The sequence below is a fragment of the Chelonoidis abingdonii genome, chromosome 1, assembly GCF_003597395.2.
Source record: "Chelonoidis abingdonii isolate Lonesome George chromosome 1, CheloAbing_2.0, whole genome shotgun sequence".
NCBI classification, from domain to species: domain Eukaryota; kingdom Metazoa; phylum Chordata; order Testudines; family Testudinidae; genus Chelonoidis; species Chelonoidis abingdonii.
Window position 1 is genome coordinate 66244185 of NC_133769.1, and position 27893 is coordinate 66272077.

General features: G+C 43.5%; 1 protein-coding gene across 10 annotated transcripts in view; it reads left to right on the forward strand.

Moving 5' to 3' along the window:
* TBC1D30 (TBC1 domain family member 30) overlaps positions 1 to 25849 on the forward strand; it is a 106850-nt gene extending 81001 nt beyond the window's left edge. For 8 of the 10 annotated variants that reach the window (XM_032775239.2, XM_032775241.2, XM_032775250.2 and 5 more), the window contains 6 exons: positions 4332 to 4437; positions 20690 to 20802; positions 21009 to 21148; positions 22875 to 23081; positions 23303 to 23359; positions 24814 to 25849. In XM_032775239.2, coding sequence (XP_032631130.1) covers positions 4332 to 4437; positions 20690 to 20802; positions 21009 to 21148; positions 22875 to 23081; positions 23303 to 23359; positions 24814 to 25595 — 1405 coding nt within the window. In that variant the 3' untranslated portion in view covers positions 25596 to 25849. The remainder of the gene's footprint in view (positions 1 to 4331; positions 4438 to 20689; positions 20803 to 21008; positions 21149 to 22874; positions 23082 to 23302; positions 23360 to 24813) is intronic. The other 2 variants (XM_032775240.2, XM_075066162.1) reach the window with 1 other exon arrangement.
* Positions 25850 to 27893: the final 2044 nt, after the last annotated feature.

The following is a 27893-nucleotide window of genomic DNA, read 5'->3' on the forward strand; positions in this document are numbered from 1 at the left end:
GAGATGGGTTGACAGGAGCAGGTGAAGGGTTAGAAAAGGAAGGGAGGCAAGAAACTTCAGTGTCACTGATAAGGGAGGAGGATAAAACACATGCAGTTTTCCTTGGAAGAAGAGAACATATTTTTTTCCCTTCCCATGAGGTAGGTGTTATCTGGAAGGCAATTTTTAATAGATTACCACTCTCAGTAACAGTATACTATAGTCACAATTCTATTTATGGTCTTATCTTTGACAGTTTTAGCCCACCTCTGCAATCTAGTTTCAAATGATCTTTCACAAATTAATTTCTTTTGAAGTAATGCAGAGACTCATGATGATCTGCTTTTGTCTAAAATGAATTAATTTGTAAATGTGTAGGATTGCTGCCCTAAGTTCCGTGATGGATTGCAGAGATTGGTGCTTCTCATTGGAAGTATAATTATATATTTAACCCATAGTTGTAGTTGTTATAGTAAGAATTGGTCAACCCTGTAAGGTAGGCAGGGGATGTCTTATCCCCACTTTATATATTGGGAAACTGAAATAAGTGAAATGACTTTTCCCCAAGAGCACAGGCAGGTTTCCAATCTTGTATTTAATCCCTTAGACTATAATTGTCTCTCTCCTTTCTCTTTGAGAATTTTTCACTTTCTAGTAGTAGTAGTAACAACAGAAGAAAAGCCTGGAAATAAAAGTGGAGTAATGTCACCCTTTTGCATTCAAGTCTTCATGAGCTCATGGAGGTGCTGTTTTGGAGGAAATGGAGCACTGCTTTTCTGATCTCTGATCTTGTACATACATAGACCAACGTCAGATATAAACTGTCAGAATCAAGTATCTGGAAACCGAAGTAGCTGTTAAGCCTTGCTATAATATCACATGCATGTATTGAACGTGTACTTATGAACACTGTATGAAAAACTTACTGTCTTTATTCTTTTGTACTGATCGGCATTCATTTCAGCTAACATGTCCTGACATTTCAGTTAGAAGTAGCAGCTCCAGAGTCTTATGACAACTCCTGAACTTAGACACCCACAGTAGTGACTCAGGTTTTCTTTCTATACTCATTCTCCTTTATAGAAGGCAGGCTATAATGTTTTCAGTGGCTGCTGGAAGTCACAAATGATCTGGAAAGATTCATTTGTTGTAATTCCAGGAATATCACTCCATAAGTGATTTCTTCCTTCTGCTCAACAATGTAGAAAGAAAAATTGTGACGGTCAAGGCAGTAAAGATTCTCCTTCATATCAGAAGGAGCTCTACATATAACTCCTATGTAAACAAATAAGAAGACACCTGGAGTTCTTTGCTGAGCCAGGAGGCAGAAAAAGTCTTGTTGTTAGAAATGAAAAGGAGTCATTCAAAGTGGGATCTATTGTCAGTGAACTGAATTCCTAGACAGACTGGCTCAGTAGGAATTCTGTCACTGACCAGTTGGAGCTGGATCAGCAGATGTTCAATAGCATGTTATCCAGATTAGCACTTTCTCAAATTACGCTCCTTGCCTCGAGCCACAACATGCAACTTCTGTTCTGCTTGAAAGTGTGGCTACGTTGCACCTCTTGTAAAAATCCCTGGTGCGTGTCAGGGCCCTAGAGCTTACTCTTCCCCTGGATCTTCTCGTTGTCCTTGGCCAATTCCCTTCCTCTCAAGGGAGTGACTGAAGAGCTCCTTCTTGCAGTCTCTTCCTGCTCTTACTTCTTGGCTTTATACTCCTATCCCAGCTCTTCCCCCACACTGGGCTTCATCTGCAATCAGTGCTTATCAAGCTCTGGTTTCCCTCCAGGTGCAGCATATAAGATGAATTGGTCCCTTCTGGCCCACATTAACCCACTCCAGACTTGTGTGGGGTGGACACCCCACCATAGCTTTTCTGTCAAGAGTTGCTAGAAGGATACTGCTTATTCCGTGCTTGTCCAGGAGACCTTGATTCTACCAACCAACGGAAGTCGCTTTCTGCAGGGTTGGACGCCTTCCATTCACACAATCCTTCTCAAACAGTACCATCTCTGTGCCCCTCAATGTCAATAGATTTAAATTGGTAGCATGGAGGCTAAGGCCAGGTCTACACTATAGACCTGTACTGGTATAACTGTGTTGCTCCGGGGTGTCAGAAATCCACACCTCTGAGTGAGATTATACCAACCTAGTCCCCTGGTGTAGACAGCGCTATGTTGGTGGGAGAGCTTCTACTACTGACATAGCCACCACCTCTTGGGGAGGTGGATTCACTGTGCTGAGGGGAGAAGCTCTCTCGTCAGCTTAGGAGCATCTTCACTAAAGCGCTACGGCGGCGTAGTTGCACTGTGTAGCTGCGCTGCTATAGCGCTGTTCATGAAGACGAGCCCTATAAGACTGAAATTTTAGTGAGGGAAGTCTATACTATAGCCAGCTTGTAAGAGGATTTGTAAAAGTCCTCTTTGTTTGTTTGTTTAACTTTGACATGGTTAAAGGTAATATAACATAAACTAAACTTAGTAGAAACAGTGCCTATGATTTTAAAAAATGACTAGTGATTTTGGGCGTCCAATTTGAGACACCTGACAAAGGGTCTGCCTTCCGGAAAGCATTGTGCACCTGCCCTAAGAAAATCAGGCCCTTTCAAGGTGTCGAGTTGAGCGTCCAGAATCACTGGTCACTTATGAAAATATTCACCTGTAACTATTTCTTTGATGTTGCCTTGGTGACTTAAATCCACATATTCATTTCTTTTCTCTTCATATTTCTGTTAAGTGTATTTCTACCTTTCTTTCTACGTAATTTCTTTCACACAGGAAGAATACATCTCCCATTTACACAACAGGTATATAGTGTTTGGGAGAGCTGCTGTCTCTACAGGGGACTTACACTGCTTAAGGTGATTTGTTCCTGACTGCATATACTAAGTGAGCCTGAAAATCTGCTCCCTGGCACCTTTGGTTTCTACTGCTGTAATTACAGCAACACTTGGGTCTAGTCACAGGCCTGACTCATCTTCTGCCATTAAAATATAAAACTTTCTATACAGTATGTGCTGCTGTGCTGACAAAGTGCAGGTCTGTGGAACTTTAAAAATAAAAAATGTAATCCTTATAGCCTTCACACCTGTAACATTCAACAACTTTCCATATAATGTGTAGAGCCCTACCAAATTCAGGGCCATGAAAAACACATCACGGCCCATGAAATCTTGTTTCCGCCTGTGAAATCACATCTTTTGTGTGCTTTTACCCTATACTATACAGATTTCACAGGGAAGAGCAATGTTTCTCAAATTGGGGGTCCTGACCCAAAAGGGAGTTGCAGGGGGTATAAGGTTATTTTTGGAGGTCACAGTATTTCCACCTTCACTTCTGCGCTGCCCTAAGAGCTGCATGGCTGGAGAGTGGCAGCTGTTGGCTGGGCGCCCAGCTCTGAAGGAGGCACCCCCCTAGCAGCAGGGCAGAAGTAAAGGTGATAATACCATACCATGCCACCCTTCTGCATTGCTGCCTTCAGAGCAGGGTGGCCAGAGAGGGGAGGCTGCTGACTGAGGGCCCAGCTCTGCAGGCAGCAGCACAGAAGTAAGGGTGGCGATATCATACCATGCCATCCTTATTTCTGCGCTGCTGCTGGTGGTGGCTCTGCCTTCAGAGATGGGCTCCCTCCCAGCCAGCTGCTGCCGCTTTCCAGCTGCCCAGCTCTGAAGGCAGCGCTGCCGCCAGCAGCAGCACAGAAGTAAGGGTAGCAATACCGCAACTCTCTCTACAATAACCTTGCGACCCCCCCCCAACCAACTCGTTGTTGGATCAAGACCCCCTTCAATTACAACACCATTAAATTTCAGATTTAAATAGCTGAAATCATGAAATTTATGATTTTTAAAATCCTATGATTGTGAAATTGATCAAAATGGACTGTGAATTTGATAGGGCCCTAAGAGTGCGTAACACTAGTGATGGGCAGATTACAGCACTGCAGATTTTTCTTTTCCACTCCATACTATCCACAGTGTTTAGACTGAATTTACAAAAATAATCTCCCTACCAAAAATACCCTCTTTCTCTGCTCTGCTACTAGATTCTGGCAGCCATTCCTAGCATATCAAGGGTTTCATATGTTAATCCGTATTTGAATTCCTGACATGCACTAACACAGAGTGAGAGTGGCCTACTCTCTCAGTATTGTGAACTGTGCACACTCATCCCCCTTATCATATAAAACTCCTTGTGATCTGCTGATTTTTATAATGGTGGTTTTCTTTGCAATAAACCAAAGGGTTTAAGTCAGTAATATAGGGGATGTTCTGTATGATTACCCTACAGAGAATACAATTCACTTTGAAATGTAAAATTAGTTTAGATCACAGAAAAAATTGTGTTCTGATACAGGCAGATTGAATGCTGTGAAACTGCAGATGAATTCTACAGTACTATGGGCAAACTAACCCAGGAGATGCTGGAAGACAGTCTGATTGACAGCAATGAACTCATGCAGGTTAGTAAGCAGTGCTTAATGATTTTATTCTTGTTTGTGTATTTGTATATTGTCAATAGTCTTCAGCTTCCTGGGTCTAAAGGATGAGATTTTTGTTAAAATGTTGTTTCAAGAAGAAAAATTAAGATAACACCCTACTGTCAAACTAACCTGTCAGTGGAGCAGATACATAAATATTATCAGTGGGCAAAGCTAAAATACCACTCAATTGTAAGTTAGATGTGGAAAACAGATAGACCTCATTTGACAAGGAGGTGCCAGTCAATTGCTTTCTGCAGTGTCAACAATTACATATTTGTGCATTACACTCAGTGGGATTATCTAAATTATGAGTTATATAATGCTCTCTGTATTTTATTTCTAATTTTTCTGTCTTACATTATATTTATTACAATGCAATCTTTATATTCAGTAGACTTTGTGGGTGGCTGACTGCTCATCAACTGAAAAAAAAAATCCCTCTGTTTTTAAAATAAATAAATAAATAAAATCCATTGAACTGTTAGTTGTGAATTATAAACAAAATGTAGATGATTGCTCTAATTACCTTCTTAAACTCCAAGTCATTGAATGATAAACAGAAACCTAAAGTGTATTTTTTAAAAAAGGCCTTTCGTATTACAGGTGCAGTTTTACACTTGCAGTTCAAGCACTAAATTGCAAACAACTTTTTTCTTACCCCTGCAGTTGCACTCATTTAGAAGCCTAAGTACCTGTGTGCACTCATAAATGTGGGAGCTAGGGGCTTGATCCTACACTCATTTAACTCAGTGGCAAAACTCCCATTGACTTTAATGATACTGGATCAGAGCCTCAGTGACTAAATAGGTGCAGTTATGGGACTGAATAATTCAACTGTAATATTGGAGGCTGTGTTGAGGCTTAACTTAAAAGTTCTGGTTCTAAATATCTTAAATTAGATTGTCTCAAAATAAGAAGCCTATGGTAAATTTTTCTCACTCTCTAACCAGTGCACTCATTTGGAGAGTTCTTCTTGACTATGCAATAGAATCATCTTTCAAACTCCAATTTAGTGTTGAAGCAGAGAATCACTGTAAGAATATGTAATCTTGAACAATTTGCCTTCCTTTTTTCCTTGTGAAAGTGTTAGGGATGGAGGAGGTGAATAATTTGGCTTTAGTGTCCTTTTAAAAAAAAAAAAGTGATGATTTACTATCTGAATTGCCCACATATATTTCTAAATAGATTTTACAGATCCTCTCAACATAAGTCAAATACTGAAGAGGAAATGATGAGTGCCAGTTCAAGCTGTTGCCTTCTCTATATTCATTATGTCTCAATTCTGGGCTTAATGCGCAGTACAAAATCGGGATGTGGCTTGTGTCACAAAAATAACGTTGGTGGACCTGACGTGGGTAAAGTGACTCATAGCGACAGTATCAGAGGAATAGCCGTGTTAGTCTGGATCTGTAAAAGCAGCAGAGAATCCTGTGGCACCTTATAGACTAACAGACGTTTTGGAGCATGAGCTTTCGTGGGTGTACCCACTTCGGCGGATGCTAGTGGAAATTTCCAGGGGCACGTGTTATATATGCTAGCAAGCAAGCTAGAGATAACGAGGTTAGCTCATCAGGGAATGAGGCCCTGTTCTAGCAGCTGAGGTGGAAACCAGAGGGAGAAACTGGTTCTGTAGTTGGCAAGCCATTCACACTCTTTGTTCAATCCTGAGCTGCTGATGTCAAATTTGCAGATGAACTGAGCTCACGCAGTTTTCTCTTTGAGTTCTGTCCTGAAGTTTTGCTGCAGGATGGCCACCTTAAGATCTGCTATAGTGTGCGGGAGGTTGAAGTGCTCCCTACAGTTTTTGTATATTGCCATTCCTAATATCGATTTGTATCCATTTATCCTTTTCCGTAGGACGTCCAGTTTGCCGATTACATAGCAGAAGGGCATTGCTGCATATGATAGGCATTTACATTGGTGGGATGTGCATGTGAATGAACGGTGATGGTGTGGTGATCTGGTTAGGTCCTGTGCGGTGTCAGCGGTTATAGATATGTGGGCACAGTTGGCATCGGGTTTGTTTGCATGGATTGGTTCTGAGCAGAGTTACTATGGTGCGGGTGCAGTTGCTGGTGAGAATACTTTCGGTGCAGGTTGTCTGTGGGCGAGGATCGCCTGCCACCCAAGGCCTGTGAAAGTGTGGACATGTCAGGATGGGTTGTAGATTCCTGATGATGCGTTGGAGGGTTTTAGCTGGGGGCTGTATGTGATGGCCAGTGGAGTCCTGTTGGTTTCTTTCTTGGGTTTGTCTTGCAGTAGGAGGCTTCTGGGTACACGTCTGGCTCTGTTGATCTGTCATAGCAACAGATTTTTCTTTTCCTTTCTGTTTGTGCATAATAGAAGACAAACCACAGGTAACTGTAGGCTTAAGGGAAAGGAAGGGATGGTAGAGTCTTTTAACTGTTGTAATTATTAATGGTATTCTCACTTTATATTTAACTTACTTAATAATTTCTTCTGATCTCAGCTAAAGTGGTAAACAGTGTGAAGTGTATACTTGTGTAGCACTGATAACCATTAGGAGAGGCTACTGTTGTAGCCTCTCCCAGCAAGGTCTGATACTTTTCCTTTCAAAAGTGTAAATAGCATGTTTAATTTTCCCATGACCTCTCTGTTAAAGAAAGCATACCTGGTCTTATGTCTTAATGCACTTGTTGAACTATTTTTTTCTCTAAACAGAAGAAGAAATGGAAAACAATAGTAAACCAGTGCACTGGTACCTGTATGATGCATACCATTGGCATGGATGCCAAATCATCAGTGTTGAGCCCTCCCAATGGCAGCAGTGAGGAGCAGTAGTGCTGGCTGCCTCACCTCCTGCTCAGGTTTGGTCCCGTGGCCCCTCCATCATGACAGGGGGACCATGGGACCAAAACTGAGTGGGTGGTGGTGTGACCTGGTACAGGGGGTTGCAGCACCACTCAGCTTTGGCCCCAGGGCCCCTCCGTCAGGATGGGGTTGTGGTTTACAATGCCAAAACTGAATGGCATTGCAATTTGCTCGGTGCTGCTCAGGTTTGGACAGAGGGCTGCAGGGCCAAACCTGAGTGGGCAGTGAAGTGGCCAGTGCTGCCCTTCCTTGCTGTTGTTATGAGGCCAGTTCCCGCAACAGGGGCTCCCCTCTACCTCTGGGGCCTGCCCAGCTTCACTCCTCTTCCAGTAGCCAGTGTCTCCTCTGCTCTGCCCCCAGAACTCGCTCTGTGACAGCTTCAGGCAGGGGTGTTATATACTCACAAGGGGGAGCCTGCCAGGAGAGAGGTGGTGGGAGTCCTGGGCCGTTCTCTGTGGAAATTTTTTTGCAGGCGTTCCTGAACCAGTGTATTGAAAGGACCAAGATTGTTAACTAGAATCAGTGTTGCAGGTTGTTTTCAGCATCTTCAAAAGAGTCAGCCAGAAGTATGTTTGAGAGTGATGCTCCTACGTTCTTGACAGGTGTTTTACAAAATTGGAAATATAGTGAACACCAGTCTAACAAATGTTGAGGGTTGGTTTTTTGATGGGGGAGAAGGGAAAGGTTGGGCTATAGTACTGTAATCCGTTTGGTTTTCCCAATTGTTTCAGTAAGGACAGTCACTCCCTGCACCTACTATTCCACTGGCTCTCAACCTTTCCAGACTACTGTACCGCTCTCAGGAGTCTAATTAGTCTTGCGTGCCCCCAAATTTCACCTTAAAAACGACTTGCTTACAAAATCAGACATAAAAATACAAAAGTGTCAGAGCACACTATTACTGAAAAATTGCCTACTGTCTCATTTTTAACATATAATAAAATAAATAAATGGCAATATAAGTAGTGTACTTAGTATAGTATATAGAGCACTATAAACAAGTAATTGTATGAAATTTTAGTTTGTACTGGTTTCACTAATGCTTTTTATGTAGCCTGTTGTAAAACTAGGCAAATATTTTGATGAGTTGATGTACCCCTGGAAAATCTCTGTGAACCCTGGTTGAGAATCACTGTACTCTTCCACCTATTTTCATATGCACATATTCTGTGTACACCCAGCCACTCCTTTTAAAAAAAAAACCAACAAAAAAAACCTATTTCTCTTGCATGGAGAATATGAATACACATAGCGCTCAGCATGTAAGCAAGTTTTTCGAAATTTGACTCTTCAGTGGTGAGGTTTTTGTCTGGTGGTGGTAGGAGGAGCTAGACTGGAGGAGCAAACAAGTCCCAAAGTAACTCCTTTTTTAGATTAAACAATTTAGGAAAGTGAGCATCAGTTCCACAAGTTTTAAATAATAGACAAAAATAGCATTTTTAGGACTAGAAACTGAACAAATACAGTATTATTGGTCTGTTAATAAACACCTTAGTTTTGAGGTTGGGCACAAGACTGCATGCCAAGTATCTGCAACAATTTGTGTTAGCCTGCCAAGTTGTCTTAATACCTTTATAACAATGCTTGCTTCTTGAAAGTAGTGAAATTCATACAAAAGTCTGGGGTATTTTTTAAACATTTTATTCTGGAAGGAGAAGAGGAGATAATAGAAAAAGGGGAGGGGACTTGGTGAGTGTGTTTCATGGGGCATAAATTAAAACTTTGGAAACTATGAGCAAATGGAGGAGTTGAGCAGAACTGTTTCACATAAAGGGTAACAAGCATATGGAATATGTTCCCTGGAAAGATTACTGACATAAAGAATAGAGAGAAATTCCAGACAAATCTAGAGTTCTTTCTTCATGGGGAGGGGATTGAGGGATATCGTGAAGAAGCAGGATGGTGTGATGGTGATCAAACAAAAATGGGTAGGTATGTTGGGCTGGAGATGATTTCCCCCCCCTCATCCAACAACCACAAAATTTCTTAGGCTATGTCTACACTACTGCAGTAAGTTGACCTAAATTATGCAACTCCAGCTACGTGAATAATGTAGCTGGAGTTAACGTAGCTTAGGTTGACTTACTGCAGTTCCTATACTGTGCTGGGTCAACGGGAGACACTCTCCCGTCGACTTACTTACTCTTCTTGTTCCGGTGAAGTATCGAGGTCGACCGGAGAGCACTCTGCCATCAATTTAGTAGGTCTTCACTAGACCCACTAAATCGACCCCTGGTGCATTGATCACCAGAGCATCAATCCAGTGGTAGTGCAGACATAGCCTTAGTCTGGTAGATTTGAGCAGTATTACTGTTTGGGGCCCAGAGAATGTTTCTCTTTCACAGTTGCAGGAAGGTCCTGTAGTTTCATCTAATGGGAAAGCTTCATTTCATGCGGTGGGATTTTGGAGGCATTCTTCTGACCTGAGGTATGTGCACATACCTCAAGCTCTAAAAGTTTTTTAATGCCAAAACCTGGTCTACTGCACCACTTGTCCTCTTTTTCTAATCCAGCTATGAATGTTCCAACTCCTGCTTCTAATTGCTTGCATCAGTGGATCTGGACAAACATATATTTTTCCTCCTCTGTCAGGAAGGACTTGGCACTGAATCAATTTTTATGACATTCTTTGTGCATTAAGCACAGAGTCATAAACAGATATTTAGAAACCATTCAGAATTTACTTTTATCTTAATTGAGACCATTTTGCCTTCAGATCAAAATGTCACTGACTATAGCACAGGAAAAACCAAGAGTTCCTCCCAGAGCTAATGAGAAGTTTCAAAATTCCTGGCTTTGAGAAGCCACTTATTTTCAAAATGGGTAAAAGTCGTACTTTTAAAAATGCTCTGAAACAATGTTTCATTTACAATCTCTTACTTTTAATATCAGTTTCTAATGGAGTATGAAAGTCCTGAATAATTGTACACATGAAAGCAGAGAAACTTTAGCTGCTGCTGAATTAGGTAGTTACAAGCTGAGCAATATCATTGCAAAGGATAATGTACAGATGCTGTGACCGAATGCACCTCTGTATTCACACCCTACCCACTAGTGTAATAATCTTTGTGCAAAATAGGCCTTGTGAAGTATCATTTGAAAACTAATAACTCAGTGGTCAATAATATCATGGTAGAATGTATGTAGTAACATTATATGTAAAGTTATGAATTCCTCTGGATGATGTTGTTAGCAGAGATTGTTAAACAGGTCTGTCCTAGACAAAGGAATGTATGTTTACCTGAGTTTACATGTCAGTAGGAAACAGGGTCCTCAGGACAGCAAGAGAATGTAAACCAGTTTCTCAAAGACAAAGGACAAGCTAAGGCCTCTAGCCAGGTGGTATCAAAGTTGATTGGCATATGATAAACACTTTCTAGTAGCTAAACTTAATAGGCTAGACTTGGTTCAAGGTAAAATCCTCACAACATATTCAGGGGGAGCGATCACAAAAAAGGGCACCACCCGCTGTGGCTCTTTTACTCATCCGGTGGTGCTTTTACTGATTGGGCGGTGCTCTGGGTCTTCGGTGGCATTTCAGCAGTGGGTCCTTCACTTGTTTCGTGGGTCTTTGGTGTCATTTTGGTGGCGGGCCCTTCAGTGCTGCTGAACACACCCAGAGCAAGTGAAGGCCTCGAAGCTGAAATGCTGCCAAAGACCCGGACTGCCACCGGGTGAGTAAAAATTAAAAAGGTGCCAAGAAATTGAAAAGGAGCCACTTGTGCTCGGTGGGAGAGTGGCCGCTGTCCTGCTCCTCCCATCGCTACGCTACTGCATATATTCCCAGCAACACTGCTGACTAGATTATCAGATTGGGACCTCCCCGCGCGAAGTCAAAAGGCTAGTTCCTTTGTTGTCTTCAGTGAAAGGATGGGGGGAAGATAGAGAGACCCTGAGGTGTTTTTGCACTCCACTTTTATAGTCAAGTCACCCTTTGAAATGCATTTTTCTGAGGGTTACCTCTAAATCAGTGGTTTTCAACATGTGGTCCGCAGACCCCTGGAGGGTCCGTGGACTGTGTGTAAGAAGTCTGCAAAAAGTTTTCATTACCATAGAACAATAGTTTTCAACCTGGGGTCCGCAGATTATATATATAAGATTTCCAAATGGGTCCACACCTCCATTTTCATTTTTTTTTAGCGGTCCACAAATGAATGAAAATTGAAAACCACTGCCCTAGATAAAGTTCCTTCCTGCTGTGAGAATGGAGACATGAAGTCTCGTGGTGAAAGAGGTTCCACGTGGTTGCTTGCTAAAATGCAGATTTATTTGTTCCTGCCCCCCTTGGTTGCCAAATAATGGCCACTTGACAGGTGATTTCCCATCAGCTTTGATGACACCTGACTAGAGGTGTCAGCTTGTCTTTTGTCTTCGAGACAGTGATTCACCCACTCCCCAGACTTGGCTAGTAAACACATTGAGTCATAATTTCGGCTTACGTTCATAACTCTTAATAGGGATTTTGTACATACATTTCACCATGAGATTGTTGACCAGCGAGTTATTAGTTTTCAAATGATACCTCACATATCATATTTTGTACAATGATGGTTACAACAGCGTGTAGGGTGCATTTGGTCTCAGCGTTTTATCTTTATTTCTCTTGTAAGCTTTTCTGAGTTCAGTGTCTTGTACTCACTTAAAATCTCTCTCTTTGTAGTTAAATAAACTTTTTATTTTTCAAGCTAAACTAATCTAATGTTGTATTTAAACAAAGCTATTTGGTAACTCCATTCAAAGTAGCTGGTGGTTGGCTATTGACACCTTACGGGGCAATGAACCTCTAATAGCTGGACTGTCCAGAAGGGGGCTGGACAGTGCAGAACACATGTTTTGGGGGAAATTTGGGACTGAGACTGTGTTGAGGTCACCCTGCAGATAGTAACCAAGGCTGATGGAAGCCAGAGTATGACTGGTGTGTTGCTGACAGGCTGCTGGAGTTGTCATTGCTGGACCAGGACTGCAGCTTTACACAGACACTCAGGGTGTGACCTGTAGGCTGTTTAGCTCTTTGTGAGCGGCCCAGGAGGGGAGCTACAACCACAGAGCATTGTGGAATGCCCAAGGTTGTAGGGCACGTGATGACACAACCTCTCAGTGGTCTGGATTGCATCCCAGAATGTGAAAGATGCCACCATACAATGTGTCTGCCACAAATCCCATTAATCAGAAAATGATTAAAAGTGAAAGAATTTTTAAATTCAGTGCACAAGTCATTATGGTTTGTTTACTTGCATTTATCTCCACTTGGGCAACAAAATCAATAAAATCCAGTTGACTTTTATTTATAGCAGGGGTCGGCAAGCTTTCAGAAGTAGTGTGCCGAATCTTCATTTATTCACTCCAATTTAAGGTTTCGCGTGCCAGTAATACATTTTAACTTTTTTAGAAGATCTCTTTCTATAAGTCTATAATATATAACTAAACTGTTGTTGTATGTAAAGTAAATAAGGCTTTTAAAATGTTTAAGAAGCTTCATTTAAAATTAAATAAAAATGCAGAGCCCCCCGGACTGGTGGCCAGGACTTTGGCAGTGTGAGTGCCAGTGATAATCAACTTGCGTGCTGCCTTTGGCACCCGTGCCATAGGTTGCCTACCCCTGATTTATAGTCACCTTTATTTCAGATCTTAAGGGCTGCTCTGTTTGGATATCAGACACTTAAGAGGATTATTGGTTTTGCCAAAAACAAGTGTTTACAGGATTTTTTTTAATTGCAGAAACATTTTTATTACTCTGATAATGGACAGAATAATGCTAGCTTGCCAGATAACCTCTATTTCAGATTTTATATTGAAGTGCAGACCATTCTTTCATATCTGCTATGCATGCCAAGCATACTTGCAGATCCAACATTACTATTAATAAGACTTTGAGTAGAGGATGTTCAGCAACTTACGGGAATTTCTCAATATCCTGCAGGATCAGGCACTTAGGGCCTGTTACAAAACCCTTTTTGAAGTCACTGGAAAAATTCCCTTTGATTTTAGTAGGCTTTGGATCAGGTCCTTAGTTACTGTCAAAGATAACTTAATAGCTGCCAATTTGTCATCAGTCCACACTGCAACTATATTTTTTTATCACCCTCCGGAAGCAGTTACCTTTCAAAGTAAAATTCCTACTAAAGTGACTCCTTGTCTGTTTTAAAAATCTGTGGTCACTATGTAGTAGAACTCTACCAAGCTTCACTTAATGTTAATATTGAAAAGTTTTATGCTATGGTATGTTACAAGATCAGAGTTTGTCTGGACTCTGATAAAACTTGTGTTGCCAAAGATCTTCCTGTTTGGCTATGGTTTTCATGGCTGAGGAAGTGTTGGGATTTCCTTCTATATAAGACCCTGCCGGCCCGACCCCCCTTCATTTCCTTCTTACCTTCTTACAGTGATCTCTTGGTTTCCCAAGTGCTCCACTAATCCCTAGCTTAACTCAATCATTGTTAGTTAATTGTTAATAGTTAGTGTTAAGTGTTTTTCGTCTGTAGTGTTAAGCGGAGTTAATCATTGAGGGCAGTTTAGCACTCTTCAGCTGCCCTGGGGGGCCCTGGGGCATGCCGTCCCAGGGCTTCAAGCCTTGCAAGTCTTGCAACAAGCCCATGCGTATGGGCGACCTCCATGACTCCTGTCTGGGGGAGGGCCATCAGACTGAGAAGTGTAAAATCTGTAAGGCTTTCAAGCCACAGACAATAAAGGAGAGGAATTCATCTCAAGCAGCTCCTCATGGAGTCTGCATTGTGGCCCTCTCAAGACGCAGGCCCAAGCGCCTCAGTGTGCAGTGCTATCCCAGCAGTGTTGATTCCGGCACCGCAGAAGATCCTGCACCCACCTTGGGACTGACGATCTCCCAGGCCCCAGAAACGCCTGCCTCGGCACCATTCCCATTCCCAGTTGCTGGAAAGAAGCAGGCCCCTGGGAGGACCCTCAGTTAGGATCAAAACAGTTGTTCCAGCCCCAGCTGAGCAACATGCCAGCCCAGCACAGAGTTCTGTTCCAGTGGAGGAGATTACATTGCCCTCCACTCTGGATACCTTCGAGGCTGCTAGAGGCCTCATCGAAATGACAGCCCCGATACCTACGACCCCAGCACCAGCCCTGGCCTGAGTTCCGGTACCTTCTAAGGGCAAGCCGGCGATGATTGGGCTCTCGGCCCCTAGACCAGCATCTCCATGCCACTTGGATTCCCGGCGTTGTTCTGAGTCCCGGCACCATGCCCAGGTACCGGTCTGACTTGCAGCACTGGTCTCGCAGCCCTGACCCTCGGAACTGCTCCCACTCGAGGTCGTGGTCGATTGCTGGAACGCGGTCCTGCTTGAGGTCCGGGTCTCACTCAGCAACCTTGCGGCACCATACAGACCACCGCCACATGGAACACCAATCACCGAGCCGACTGTCGCCACGGCACCGGCCAACGGCCTACTACCCCTTCCCGTCGCGGCACCGCTCAACAGCGTGGCACTGCTCTACAACATGGCACCGCTCTTCCTCGTGGCACTGCTCTCGATTGTGATCGGCTTCACAGCACCGGTTTCCTTATGACCCTCAGCTAGCAAGGGGCTTGGTGCCCCCCTTACTACACTCATACATCGCCCCTCCTTGGCCATCGCGGTCCCAATCCCCCTCTGGGAGGTCGGGGAGAGCTTCAGGGGCTTCGGATATTCCCCGGTCAGGACCGGGAAGCCTTGGACAAAACCCCCCTGTGCCCAATTGACAGCCTCAGTGGCAATTCTGGACCCCCTGGGCATACCATCAGGCCCAAGGTGCCCCCTCCAGGGGCCCAGCCATTGTCGCGTTCAGACACCCATCCTCCCGAGGCAACCCTCAGCCGTCCTCCTCCGGACTCGGATCTACCCGAGGAGTTAGCACCCATGGTAAGGGCTACCCCGGGGGCCCCAGAGGAGATACCTGTGGCTGACCAAGAGGTGGTCCCTGCTGCCGCTCTCCCGGTGGAGTCGTCTTCGCCTTCCCCTGATGAGGCCGTGGCTGGCACATCCATGTCTTGTCCACCCCCAGTGAACTTTAGGGTCCTCCAAGAACTGCTTCAGCACATTGGCCTTAATATGAACCTCCAAGTTGAGGAGGTTGTGGAGGAAGAGGACCCGATGGTGGACATTCTAGGCCCGGAGGAGCCTTCCAGGGTGGCCCTCCCCATGAATAAGACTATTCAGAGTAACGCCAAGTCTCTCTGGCAAACCCCTGCCTCTATCCCTCCCACAGCCAAGGGGGTAGAAAGAAAATACTTTGTTCCTACCAGGGGCTACAAGTACCTTTTCATTCACCTTGTCCCATGCTCACTTGTAGCGGAGGCAGTAAACACCAGAGAAAGACAGGGCCAGCAAGGGCCTGCGCCCAAATCAAAGGACGCTAAACACTTAGACCTTTTGGGGAGAAAGGTTTATTCTACTGGGGGTGTCTCGCTTAGGATCACTAACCAGTTGGCGATCCTCAGTAGATATAACTTTAACTCTTGGTCTTCGGTCCTCAAATTCCAAGATCTTCTCCCAGTGGAGGCCCGTACGGAACTCAGGGCCATTGCTGGGGAAGGTAAATTGGTTGCCCAGACCTCTCTCCAAGGTTCCCTTGATGCTGCGGACTCTGGCTTCTGGCATTGCCGTGCGACGAAATGCCTGGTTACAATCCTCGGGTCTCCTGCCGGAGGTCCAAAACACCATCCAAGACCTCCCCTTTGATGGTCAGGGCTTGTTTGCAGAGAAAACTGATTCCCGCTTGCATACCTTAAAGGACACGAGAAACACTATCAAATCTTTAGGTATGCATACCCCGGCTAATCAACGAAAGGCATTTAAACCTCAGACCACCCAACAGCGTGCCTTCCCGCCTAGACCGAGGCAGGACTTTTCTCATCGGAGAAACAGATGCTTCCAACGTAGACCATCTCATGCCGCCCCCCCCGACAGGGTCAAGGACAGTCTAAGCCTCCCCCGGGCCCTAAGTGCCCATTTAGAAGGTGTGCCCGAGGATGGACTACCAGCTCTCATCCTGGACAGTTACCCATTTCTGAACTGTCTATCCCGATTCTGCCATGCCTGGTCCCATATCACATGGGACTGTTGGGTCCTCCACACAGTAGAGACGGGATATTCTATCCATTTCCATGCCTTCCCACCCTCCTTCCCCGTCCCTCTTCAGGGATCCTTCTCATGAGCAACTCCTCATCCAGGAGGTTCAATCTCTCCTTGCCCTAGAGGCAGTGGAGGAAGATCCTCAGGAGCTCAAGGGCAAGTGTTTCTATTCCCACTATCTCCTTGTCCCCAAGGCAAAGGGAGGCCTAAGGCCCATTCTGGACCTCAGGGAGCTCAAGAAGCACATTATCAACCTGAAGTTCCATATAGTCTCCTTAGCCACTATCATTCCTTCACTGAATCCAGGAGACTGGTATGCCGCCCTCAATATGAAAGACGCGTGCTTTCACATTTCAATTACTCCGTCTCACACGTTTCATTCGCTTTGTGGTAAGCAAGACGCACCATCAGTTCACAGCCTGCCTGTTTAGCTTGTGCACAGCCCCTCGCGTCTTGACCAAGTACATGGCTGTCATGGCAGCCTTTCTTCGAGATCACCACGTGCCCGTCTTCCCGTACCTCGACAACCGGCTTATACAGGGCCGGTCTAACCGTGATGTCCAGTCCCAGGTACGTCTAGTCATGGACATGTTCACTCAGTTGGATATCATGGTAAACATCAGCAAATCCATCCTCGCACCCACTCAAACAATAGAGTTCATAGGTGCAGTTCTGGATGCAAACCAAGTGAGGGCTTTCCTTCTGGAAGCATGGCGCCTGGCTATAGCAGGCATAATTACCAGCCTCTGCAAGTTGCTCACCACCACAGTAAGGCAATGCCTCAGATTGCTGGGTCACATGGCATCCTGTACCTACATGGTGCAGGACACCAGACTATGGCTCAGACCGCTACAGACGTGGTTGGCTTCAGCCTATTGGCCAGGATGCAACAATCTAGAAATGGTCGTCACGCTCCCGAAGTGCATACTCGACTCCCTGCAATGGTGGCTGGATCCTCGGATGCTGGGTGCCGGGGTCCCGTTCCATCCCCCCCCCTCCCCCCAACCCACCCTTACCCTAGTCACAGATGCATCTGCCCTCGGAGAGGGGGCCCACCTCGGCAGTCTAACAATGGAGAGCTTATGGCATGAGAGCGAGATGTCATTGCGCATCAACATCAAAGAACTCAGGGCTATTCGCTGTGCGTGCCAAGCCTTTCTCCTTCACTTGCAGGGCCACTACCTGGCAGTCCTAACAGACAACACCATGGCCATGTTCTTCTACCTGAACAAACAAGGCGGAGACTGCTCATCGCCACTCTGCCAAGAAGCCCAACTTCTGCTTAGCCAACTCCATCAGTCTCCAGGCCTCGTACCTGTCAGGTGTTCAGAATGTTCTGGCAGACAGCTTGAGCAGGCACCTTCTCACTCACGAATGGTCGATACTTCCGGATATCATTCATTCTATTTTCTGGGGGTTTCCTGGGGGTTTCCCCGAGTAGACTTGTTTGTTTTGTGGACCAACAGGAAGTGCCCAGCCTTCTGTTCCTTCTGGGGCCACAGTCCGGGCTCAATAGCAGACACCTTCCAGATCACATGGTCGGGTCATTTGCTTTGTTTTCCCTCCGTTCCCATTGGTACACAAGGTTAACTCATCAAGGTCCGCCGGGACAAGACAGATGTAATTCTGATAGCCTCTGCCTGGCTGCATCAGTGTTGGTACCCAACCCTACTGGATCTGTCAATCCAGGCTCCCCTGCATCTCCCTCTCAGTGCCGACCTCATCTCTCAGAACCACAGTAATCTCCTGCACCTTGGACCTTCAGTCGCTCCACCTCATGGCCTGAAGGATCTGTGGCTAAACCAGGCTGAACACGCCTGTTTGGACTCGGTAAGGCGGGTGCTTCTTGAAAGTCGAAGCTGTCAACTAGGCTTACCTACAAAGCCAAGTGGAAAAGGTTTTCCAGCTGGTGCGCTCAGTGACAGGTACCCCTGCTTCAGGCTCCAATTCTGTGCATCTTGGACTATCTGATGTTTCTAAAGGACCAGCACCTAGCCTTTGGATCCCTTAAAGTCCACCTCGTGGCTATCTCTGCATTTCACCCAGGCGTGGCCGGGTGCTCTGTGTTTGCACACCCAGTCATGTGGCATTTCCTCAAAGGCCTGGAGAAAATCCATCCTCCAATGGAGCCACCTGTGCCTGCATGGGACCTTAACTTGGTCCTCTGTTGCCTTATGGGCCCTCTTTTTGAGTCGCTGGCCTCCTGCTCACTTCTCTAACCTCTCCTGGAATGTCGACTTCCTAGTGGCCATCACTTTCGCACGTCGAGTGTCTGAACTATGAGCTTTCACATGTGAGCCGCCCTATACTGTCTTTCATAAAGATAAAGTTCAACTAAGACCTCACCCAGCCTTCCTACCAAAAGTGTTGTCCTGGTTCCATGTGAGTCAGGATATCTTCCTACCGGTTTTCTACCCAAAACCACATGCTGACCTTCGTGAACGGCATCTCCACTCTCTTGATGTTAGAAGGGCACTCACCTTCTATATAGACCAAACAAAGCCCTTTCGTAAAACAACCCAGTTGTATGTCGCCATTGCGGAGCGGATGAAAGGCGCTCTGGTTTCCACTCAATGAATGAATATCTTCGTGGATCACTGGGTGCATTCGTGCTTGCTATAACCTGGCAAACATCCGTGTGCCTGCTGTTAGAGTTCACTTTAAGAGAGCTCAGGCGTCATCAGCTGCCTTCATGGCACACATCCCTCTCCAGGAAATCTGCAGCCTGCTACGTGGGCCTCGGTTCACACTTTACGTCCCACTATGCCGTCGTCCAGCAGTCTTGGGATGATGCGGCCTTTGGAAGAGCAGTCCTCCAGTCTGCGGTTCCTTGACTCCGATCCCACCTCCAAGGTAAGGCTTGGGAGTCACCTAACTGGAATTGATATGAGCAATCACTTGAAGAAGAAAAAACGGTTACTTACCTTTCTGTAACTGTTGTTTTTCGAGATGTGTTGCTCATATCTATTCAATTCCCACCCACCTTCCCCTCTGTAGGAGTAGTCGGCAAGAAGGTACTGAAGGGGGGTTGGGCCAGCAGGGTCTCATATAGAACACCATATCGGTGCCACTCCAGGGGGCTCCCCAGCCGGCGTGACAGGTAGCTACTAGGGAAAAAGTTTCCGACTTCCATGCACACGGTGTGCGCACACACCTAACTGGAATAGATATGAGCAACAATCTCAAAGAACAACAGTTACAGAAAGGTAAGTAACCTTTTTTTGTAGTTGGAATCCATTCTTCTTCTTAGAATGTGCCCAACTTGCCTCAGGTGGCACATGACAGGATTCATCCACAACTGGTTAGATCATTAACTTCCCCGGCCCGAGCTGGGTACTGATGGGGAGCATGACATGAATGCTGATCCCAGACTCCCCTTCGGAATCCATTAATAATAAATAGGGGTAAAATCTTGGTCCCATTGACGTCAATGGCAAAACTCGTCTTGACTTGAGTGGAGGCAGAATTTCGCCCCCAGGATTGAGAAACTGTAATTATCTAGGCAGGTGGAGAAAACAGAAATTAAAGAGGAGCACTGAAAACTAATTAACTATTTAGTGTCTTTCTCAGCCTCAACATAGATAATGAATTCAATGCTTTTTCAAGTGGAATTTCTGTTGTGGGTAACTTTCCATAAGTTTTGTTTTCCAGTCTTCTTGTGCCATCAGTTAAAATGCATTATAAATGTTCCATTGTATTTATTCTCCACCGCCTCTGCAAACAACATCTGTAAGTCTGCTATAATTATTATTTGTATTGCAAAAGCACCTGCAGGCTCTTGCTAGGTGTGTGACATGCCATATGTTTTGTTTGCTTTTTGTTTTAATGACAATTTTTTTAGTAATTTCTAATGTAAATCAGTGTGTGAGGTTTTTGTAAGTTGCTGGCAGTGAGTGGATTAGATGTGATGCTAAATAAATACAGTAGTTGAAAGGATCTGACCTTCTTGTATTAGGGCAAGTGAACAATCGTGTCAGAAACCACATTTTCATAAACTGTCTCTTTCAAAATATCCTATATATCCAGGAGGTATTTCTTTGAGACACACAAGCCATTGTACAGGCATATGCTTATACACTAGCTCTCATGTTACCAGCTATGTATGTTTCTTCTTTGGACTATGTATTTTTCTAGTGAGTCATTCTTTGTTTTTCCTTGAGGAAGTGTCGATTGCATCATAAAATCAGACCTTTCATGTTTCCTTTTCTATATGTGAATGTCCAGTGTTTAATCCTGCAAGCCTATGAAATCTATACAGTGCTGCAGTTTTTAGTGGGACCATTGTTAACAGCACAATTTTAAAAGGTGCATTTTTTTCCTAGACTGTTTATTCCATGGCTCAGTTTCCTTTTCCACAACTGGCAGAATTAAGGGAGAAATATACATACAACATTACTCCATTCCCTGCAGCAATAAAATCAACTTCAGTTTCAGGGTAAGTCTGTAATACGTCCAGAAAAATCTTTTATTCCCTGTAGTCTAATATAGCCACCATTCATCTGTACAGCAGAGAGGCTAATACAGTTGCTTTTTCCATTGCACTTCTAAAGTAGATGAAGGCATTTAGGAATGATCAGTTAGTAATTAATGCACTGATGTATCTAAGATCTGCTTTCTTTTCCATTTGTTTTCATTTGGCAGAAGGCCAGGCAGAACCAGAGATAGTGATGAGGAGAATGACCTGGATGATGAAGATTCGGTTGCCAATGCAGTTGGCTGCCTTGGACCATTCAGTGGGCTCTTGGCACCAGAACTACAGAAGTACCAAAAACAGATCAAAGGTAAATGCAACTTGATTTCATTCTGAATTATGCAGTCCAATTTGTGTGAGCTTGATTCACCTGCAGGTTAATTGAAATTATGAAAGTTGTAGTTTGAATTGTATTCAGAGACCATTGTGGATCTTCTGTAACTTGCTGTACAATCTTTAGATACTCTGCCTACTAAATTGAACGCCTGTATGACTACAATACTTGATGGTGTGGAATAAAGATTTTAGCCATGATTATTACCCAAAAAATCCTAAAACTAGCTGAACAGGAGCTTTTAAGTGCTCAGCACTTTTGAGAATCCCAAAGATAATGGAATATGGCCTTACGACTCTAACTTAAAAAAAAAAAATCCTGTTTTTTGTTACCATGTGTTTATATAGCATCAGAATCCATGAGTGAGTTATGCAGGTCAACCCCACCCCACCCTTGTAAAATCTTTATACCATTCCACACCATCATTTACTCTGTAAATAACAAATTTTATAGAAAACTATTTTAATATGTTTCAGAGTGTTATACAAAAATTCATTGATCCTATTTTCATATCCCCCAATCTTTCACTCAGTACCATGAGTCCTACTGTGCAAGCCTCATAAGGAGAGCAAAATTATAATACATTTTAGAAACCTAAAATTTTACCTAAAATAGCTTTCCTGTATGTGATATAATAGCTTTAGAGTCTGATTTTTGTGATCCCCACTGGAGGATTCTCTCTGAACATTTTATCTCAAAGATACAACTTTCTCAGGTTTTACATCATTTTCTTTCAATAGTTCTTGAGATGCACAGGAGTGGTTACAAGAAAAACCTTCTTGGTGTCCCTGATTGGCAGCCAATAATATTGTTAATTTTTATTATTTTTCGGGTAACACCAAAAATCTTCCTTAGATCTCCCAGACCTTTGCCTTCGAGTGGAGTGGTTACAGTTATGCTGTCTGCCTCTTTACCAGAAACTATTTCTGTTGTATTTAAATTCACCATTCCTTCTGCTTGTATTTGCTGAGATCTGTATGCTAGAATTCTCTGTTTGATGTTGTTTTCTTTCTTTTCCTGGAGGACTGCAAGTCCCCAGCTGCTACCTCAGACTGACACTTACTCAGAATGTTAAACCATTAACTAGACCTAATCCAAACAAACATCCTATGAAATAAGTTATCCCTTTGACTCTGAATTGCCATTTTAGTGGCACATCAGAAACAGCTGGGAAAATAAGTTGCGCTGCTCCTGTTGCTCTGCCACTCTTTGATCATACAAACTCCCTAGCAGCCTGCCTCTTCTGCTTCCCCCCACGCCTGATGATTCTGCTGCACCCTCCCTCCTTGCTGATCTCTGTCAGATAGTCAGTCTCATTTGACCAAATGACTAGTTTGACTGTAACAAAGTTACGTATCTGTTCATGGAGTGGTGGCCTCAACTTCTAATCACTTTGTAACTGAGAATCTTTGTTTACTACTTGGTCATGTGAAATGCCCACTTCAGTGACTGCTCTGTATGTTTTTTATGCAAACAAGAAATTCAGTTTATATGTGTAAGGTGTACTGGAAGGTTTAATAAATTATACTAAGTTAAAAATTTAGACTTACAATACAGTTATAATAGCTGTTTTTATTACACAATGTAGTTAAAATAACAGGAGTTCGGCATAATTTCCTCGTGCATTTCCTTGGTTAATGATTAGTAGAGCACAGAAAATTCTGATGTATTCTTCCCCCTTGCTTTTTCCAACTGTGTACAGATCAGAATGAAGAACAGAGTTTGGGCTCTAGTAATATTGCAGAACTAAGTCCAGGGGCAATAGACTCCTGTAGAAGCGAATACCATGCTGCTTTTAACAGTATGATGATGGAACGTATGACCACTGACATTAATGCATTGAAAAGGCAGTATTCACGAATAAAAAAGAAGCAGCAGCAACAGGTTCACCAGGTGTATATCAGAGCAGGTAATGTATCAGAGCATGATCTTCCCCTTTATTCTTTACAAACCAACTTCACTATCTGAAAAGAGGCAAAAATGTTTTTTGTGTCTTTAAATTATTCATATGTAGAGAGAGAACAAAAGAGAATGAATGAACTTGCAATACAATACATTAGTGATGTGGCAGAAGCAATTTTGTACAAACAAATCGTATATAAGATGATTTCTTTGTTTTTCTTTTATCAGGGTCTGAAGATGACGACCCTGGGATCTTGTTAGGTCCCAGGGACCAGCTGAATAATGGTATCTAAAAATGTCTTTGCTATCTGGGTATATCACATTGGTTTCACTGCTGAACGTGTTAAAATCTGCGGCATCCTTGGACTTGACAGTACTTATACATTGTTAAAGAAATGACAATAGTATACTTTAAGAACCACGGGATAGATCCTCAGCTGGTGTAAATTACCATAGCTCCATTTAAATCAGTTTGTTGAAGTCAAGGGAACTGTGCCATCAAATAGTCAATTGTAGCTCCAGGATTGACAGTTCAAATCCAGTCCAGGATGGTAGTTAGTATGTGGGAAATGAGTTGGTTCCCAGTCCATTTCCTCATGGAGAGAGATCCACATGATAAAAACTACTACCACAATTGGCACCGATTGGCAATCATGGGGGCAGCATCAGCAGACAGGGTGAGGATTTTAATAGGCCTGGAGACTAAACTCCCATATCACCGCTAGAGGTGCTCCCTCCAAGTCACAGTTGAAACACATTGATAGGCCACTGTGGGAAAGTTTGTTCCATTAGTGCTATACCTAGTCTGTACACGGAGGATTTTAGTCCCCAGAACAGTCAGTCTAGCAGGTTTCATGATGGTTACATTCACATGAAAAGAAAAAAAATATTGATTTTTAAAATACTGGTGATACATTGAGTGCAAACAGAAGCTCTGGCCAAACTGAAACAATGCAATAGTAAGATCCTCATTTCCAATGATAGCCAAACCCTTTCTGATTTTGCTAATCATGATTAATGGGCTAATTTATAGTTTTAACACATTAAGTCTGAGTCTGTCACTCTGGTAAAATCGGAAGTTCTGATGAAAATAATAAGCTAGCTTGTCCTGGTTCCAGTTCAGCATAGACAGATGTCTATTAAAAATAAATGGGTGCATTTTCCAGACCTCTACTCAAGGAGAGGCCTGTGTGACTGACCTAGTGTAGAGACTGAATTGCCTCTCACTATTGAAGGAAGAATCTAAGAGATGAGGGACTTGCTAAGGCCAAGGTTAATGTTAACCTTTGTATTGTAGCATGTATAGGTACCCTATAAGAGTAAAAAGCCCTGTGGAGGGCTATGCTCAGCTCTAAACAAATACAAAGCAAAACCATATTGGCAATACTTTCTACATTTCTACAATGTCCCACCTACTGTCATGCTCCCACCTGCAATTCTTAAAATGATGGAACCAGTTTCCAGATATCTATTATCTTAGTAGTAGTTACTGGTTTAGAAATTAACAGTAAGAAAGGAGGTGGGATGAGGGAAAGCTTTTGCCATACTTTTCCTCTCTGTTTTTGACTTGAAGATACACTACAGTGTTAGAGGAATTCAGTTTCCACTAGGGTCAGTCCTACAAATCATCACAAAAAACAGCATTGCGACTGTTTGATTAGTGCACTGATGTAATGATTTGTTTTTGTTCTTTAAGACTGCATTTTTTTTTGTTTTGTTTTTTTTACTTTCTCTTTCAGACAAAGGGCCAGTTACCAGTCTTCTCCCTTCTCAGGTAAACCATTCTCCAGTGATAAACCACCTTCTTTTAGGAAAGAAGATGAGGGTGACTAATAGAGCTGCCAAGAATGCGGTCATTCATATCCCAAGTCACACAGGGGGCAAAATGTCACCCATTCCCCATGAAGATCTTAAAACGAAACTCAACTCTCCCTGGCGCACTCACATCCGAGTACATCGAAAGAACATAGCTAGAGCCAAATGCCAGATGAGCTATGGGGATACCATAGGACTCATAGAAGAGCAGAGTGAAGGCTGCAAACCAAATAGCTGCAGTGCAAAGGAGGATCCTCCAAGCAATTCTGATTTGGGGGAAAGAGAGGGAAGTGGCTTGGATAACAGGACTATTCGGAAAGCTGATGGACAGTCAACTGAGGCACTTTACAAGGACACCAATGCAAATATGTCAGTGGTTCAGCTGAAATTAGAAGCTCTGGAACTAACCCAAAATAACAAACCTGATGCTGAACCAATGTCCAATCAGTCCTGCCCAACACACGTATCAGAATCACCTAGTTTATCCAGTGACAGTGGAACATTGGCTAAATCTTCCCAAGCCAGCAATCCTAAATTACAAGTGTTTAGCCCTTTCCCCAGTGTCAAACCCCTTCGGAAGTCAACTGCAGCCCGCAATTTAGGTTTATATGGCCCTACTGAAAGAACTCCAACAGTGCACTTTCCACAAATGAGTAAAAGTTTCAACAAGTCCGCCAACGGGAACAGCGGGACTAAAAAACGATGATGTACCATCAGCACTTTATATTTCTGAAAATAAATATGTATTGATTGTTGTGTGTGTATGTGTCCAAAAAAGTTTCTAAATAGTTTAATTCTTTAAATGAAATAATGGGGACAAAGTGGTTAACAGATGTATAAATATGTATCCTTGAAAATTGTGCTATTGTAATGTATGGATAGATTAGGGAAGATGCACTGTGGCTCACCATGTAAATTATAATGGTTCTGTGGTAAAATAAACATTGATTTGCAATGTGAGGCATGCTTCTAATTTTTAAATCTAATGTAGGAGAACCTGTAGGGCTGCCTCCTTCTCCCCTTCAAAGGGTGCTCCATGGCTCTGTGAGGGCCCTGAAGATAAATTTTCCATCTTTGCTAACACGGCTACTACTCTGAAACTTTTCCATCTTAGTCGCCTATACCCATCTACAAAGCATTCTGTATGATGTGACAAAGTTCCTCCTGTACCTTGGTGGGTCCTGCGCTTCTTGGCAGATTTGCTCATCTCAGTGATCTTCCCCACAGTCTGGGTCAACTCCTCCTGTGTCTGATCAGGAGTTGGGAGGTTTGGGGGGAACCCGGGCCCGTCCTCTACTCAAGTTCCAGCCCGGGGCCCTATGGATTTGCAGCTGTCTATAGTGCCTCTTATAAGAGCTGTGTGACAGCTACACTTCCCTGGGCTACTTCCCCAAGGCCTCCTCCAAACACCTTCTTTATCCTCACCACAGGACCTTCCTCCTGGTGTCTGATAATGCTTGTACTCCTTAGTCCTCCAGCAGCACACCCTCTCACTCTCAGCTCCTTGCGCCTCTTGCTCCCAGCTCCTCACACGCACTTCCTCTCCTCTGGCTCCTCCCCATCTGACTGGAGAGAGCTCCTTTTAAAACCCAAGTGCCCTGATTAGCCTGCCTTGATTAGCTGCAGGTATTCTAATCAGCCTGTCTGCCTTAATTGGTTCTAGCAAGTTCCTGACTACTCTAGTGCAGACCCTGCTCTGGTCACTCAGGGAACAGAAAACTACTCACCTAGTGACCAGTATATTTGCCCTCTACCAGACTCCTGCACCCCACTGGCCTGGGTCTGTCAGAATGACTACCTGCCTTTTGGTTAAGTGGAGCTGCCTTTAGATCTCATCAATATGGCTCCCTACCTAGCTAGTGGAACTGCAATTAAACAACAATAAATCAGGCAGATATAGAAATCAAAAGCATCTCTTGCAGTGCAGAAAATTACCACTAACATATGGGACCAGTTGGATGGTGATTCAAAAACTATTCAGCAGCATTTAATGTTTTTGTTCCTGTGGCAAGTCTTGTCTGCTGGTGTTAGTTCTTTTCAATTTTCAGTCTGAAGTTGGTCAGCGAAGCTAAAATAAGAAAAACATACCCCCCTTTCATGACATTGCAAATTGCTACTATAAAGGAAAAAGCCGTGGAGAGTCATAGAGTAATAAGATTAAGGATATATATAGAGAGTTGTTGATTTGTTGGTAAACTTCTTGGCTACAGTGGATTTAAAAAATAAAATCGGTAGTTTCTTGTCATTTTAAGGTAAGTCAAATTTAACATTAACTGTTGACAGTGGGCAGAATTTTCAAAAGTATTCAAGTGACTTAGGAATTTAAGCCCCACTTGCAAAAGTGATTTAGGAACCTAGGTCTCATTGGAAGTCAACCCACCCATTTAAGCAAGTGGACCCACTCCAGTTGACTAAAATGGATTTAGAAATAGGCTTGTGTATAGGATATGGAATCTTAAGATTAATTATTAATTCTATTCTAATTTCTTTTGCCAATTGCTCATAATTTTTACTCAAAAGCCCAGAATACTGTGTCTCTTTTCCGCAGTTGTGAAACTTCCAAAGCTTGTAAGTTTCTTAAGCCAAATAACTCTGGATTTCTTTCCATATATATTCAAACAGACAAACAGGGAAACTAAATGTAAAACTCTAGGGATAATTCAACTTCAAGGTTGAAAACTCAAGCACTCAACTTCCAAAAAAAATTCAGCTTGCTCCTGTAATGTTGACTCTACCATTATGGACACATTGGACCTGGTTCCCCACTATGTCACTTCAGAGTAGACTCCTCATAGTCTCTGTTGTCCTGCTACAGCAGAGGTCGACAGCCTTTCAGAAGTGGTGTGCCGAGTCTTCATTTATTCACTCTAATTTAAGGTTTTGCATGCTGGTAATACATTTTAATGTTTTTAGAAGGTCTCTTTCTATAAGTCTATAATATATAACTAAACTATTGTCGTATGTAAAGTAAATAAGGTTTTTAAAATGTTTAAGAAACTTCATT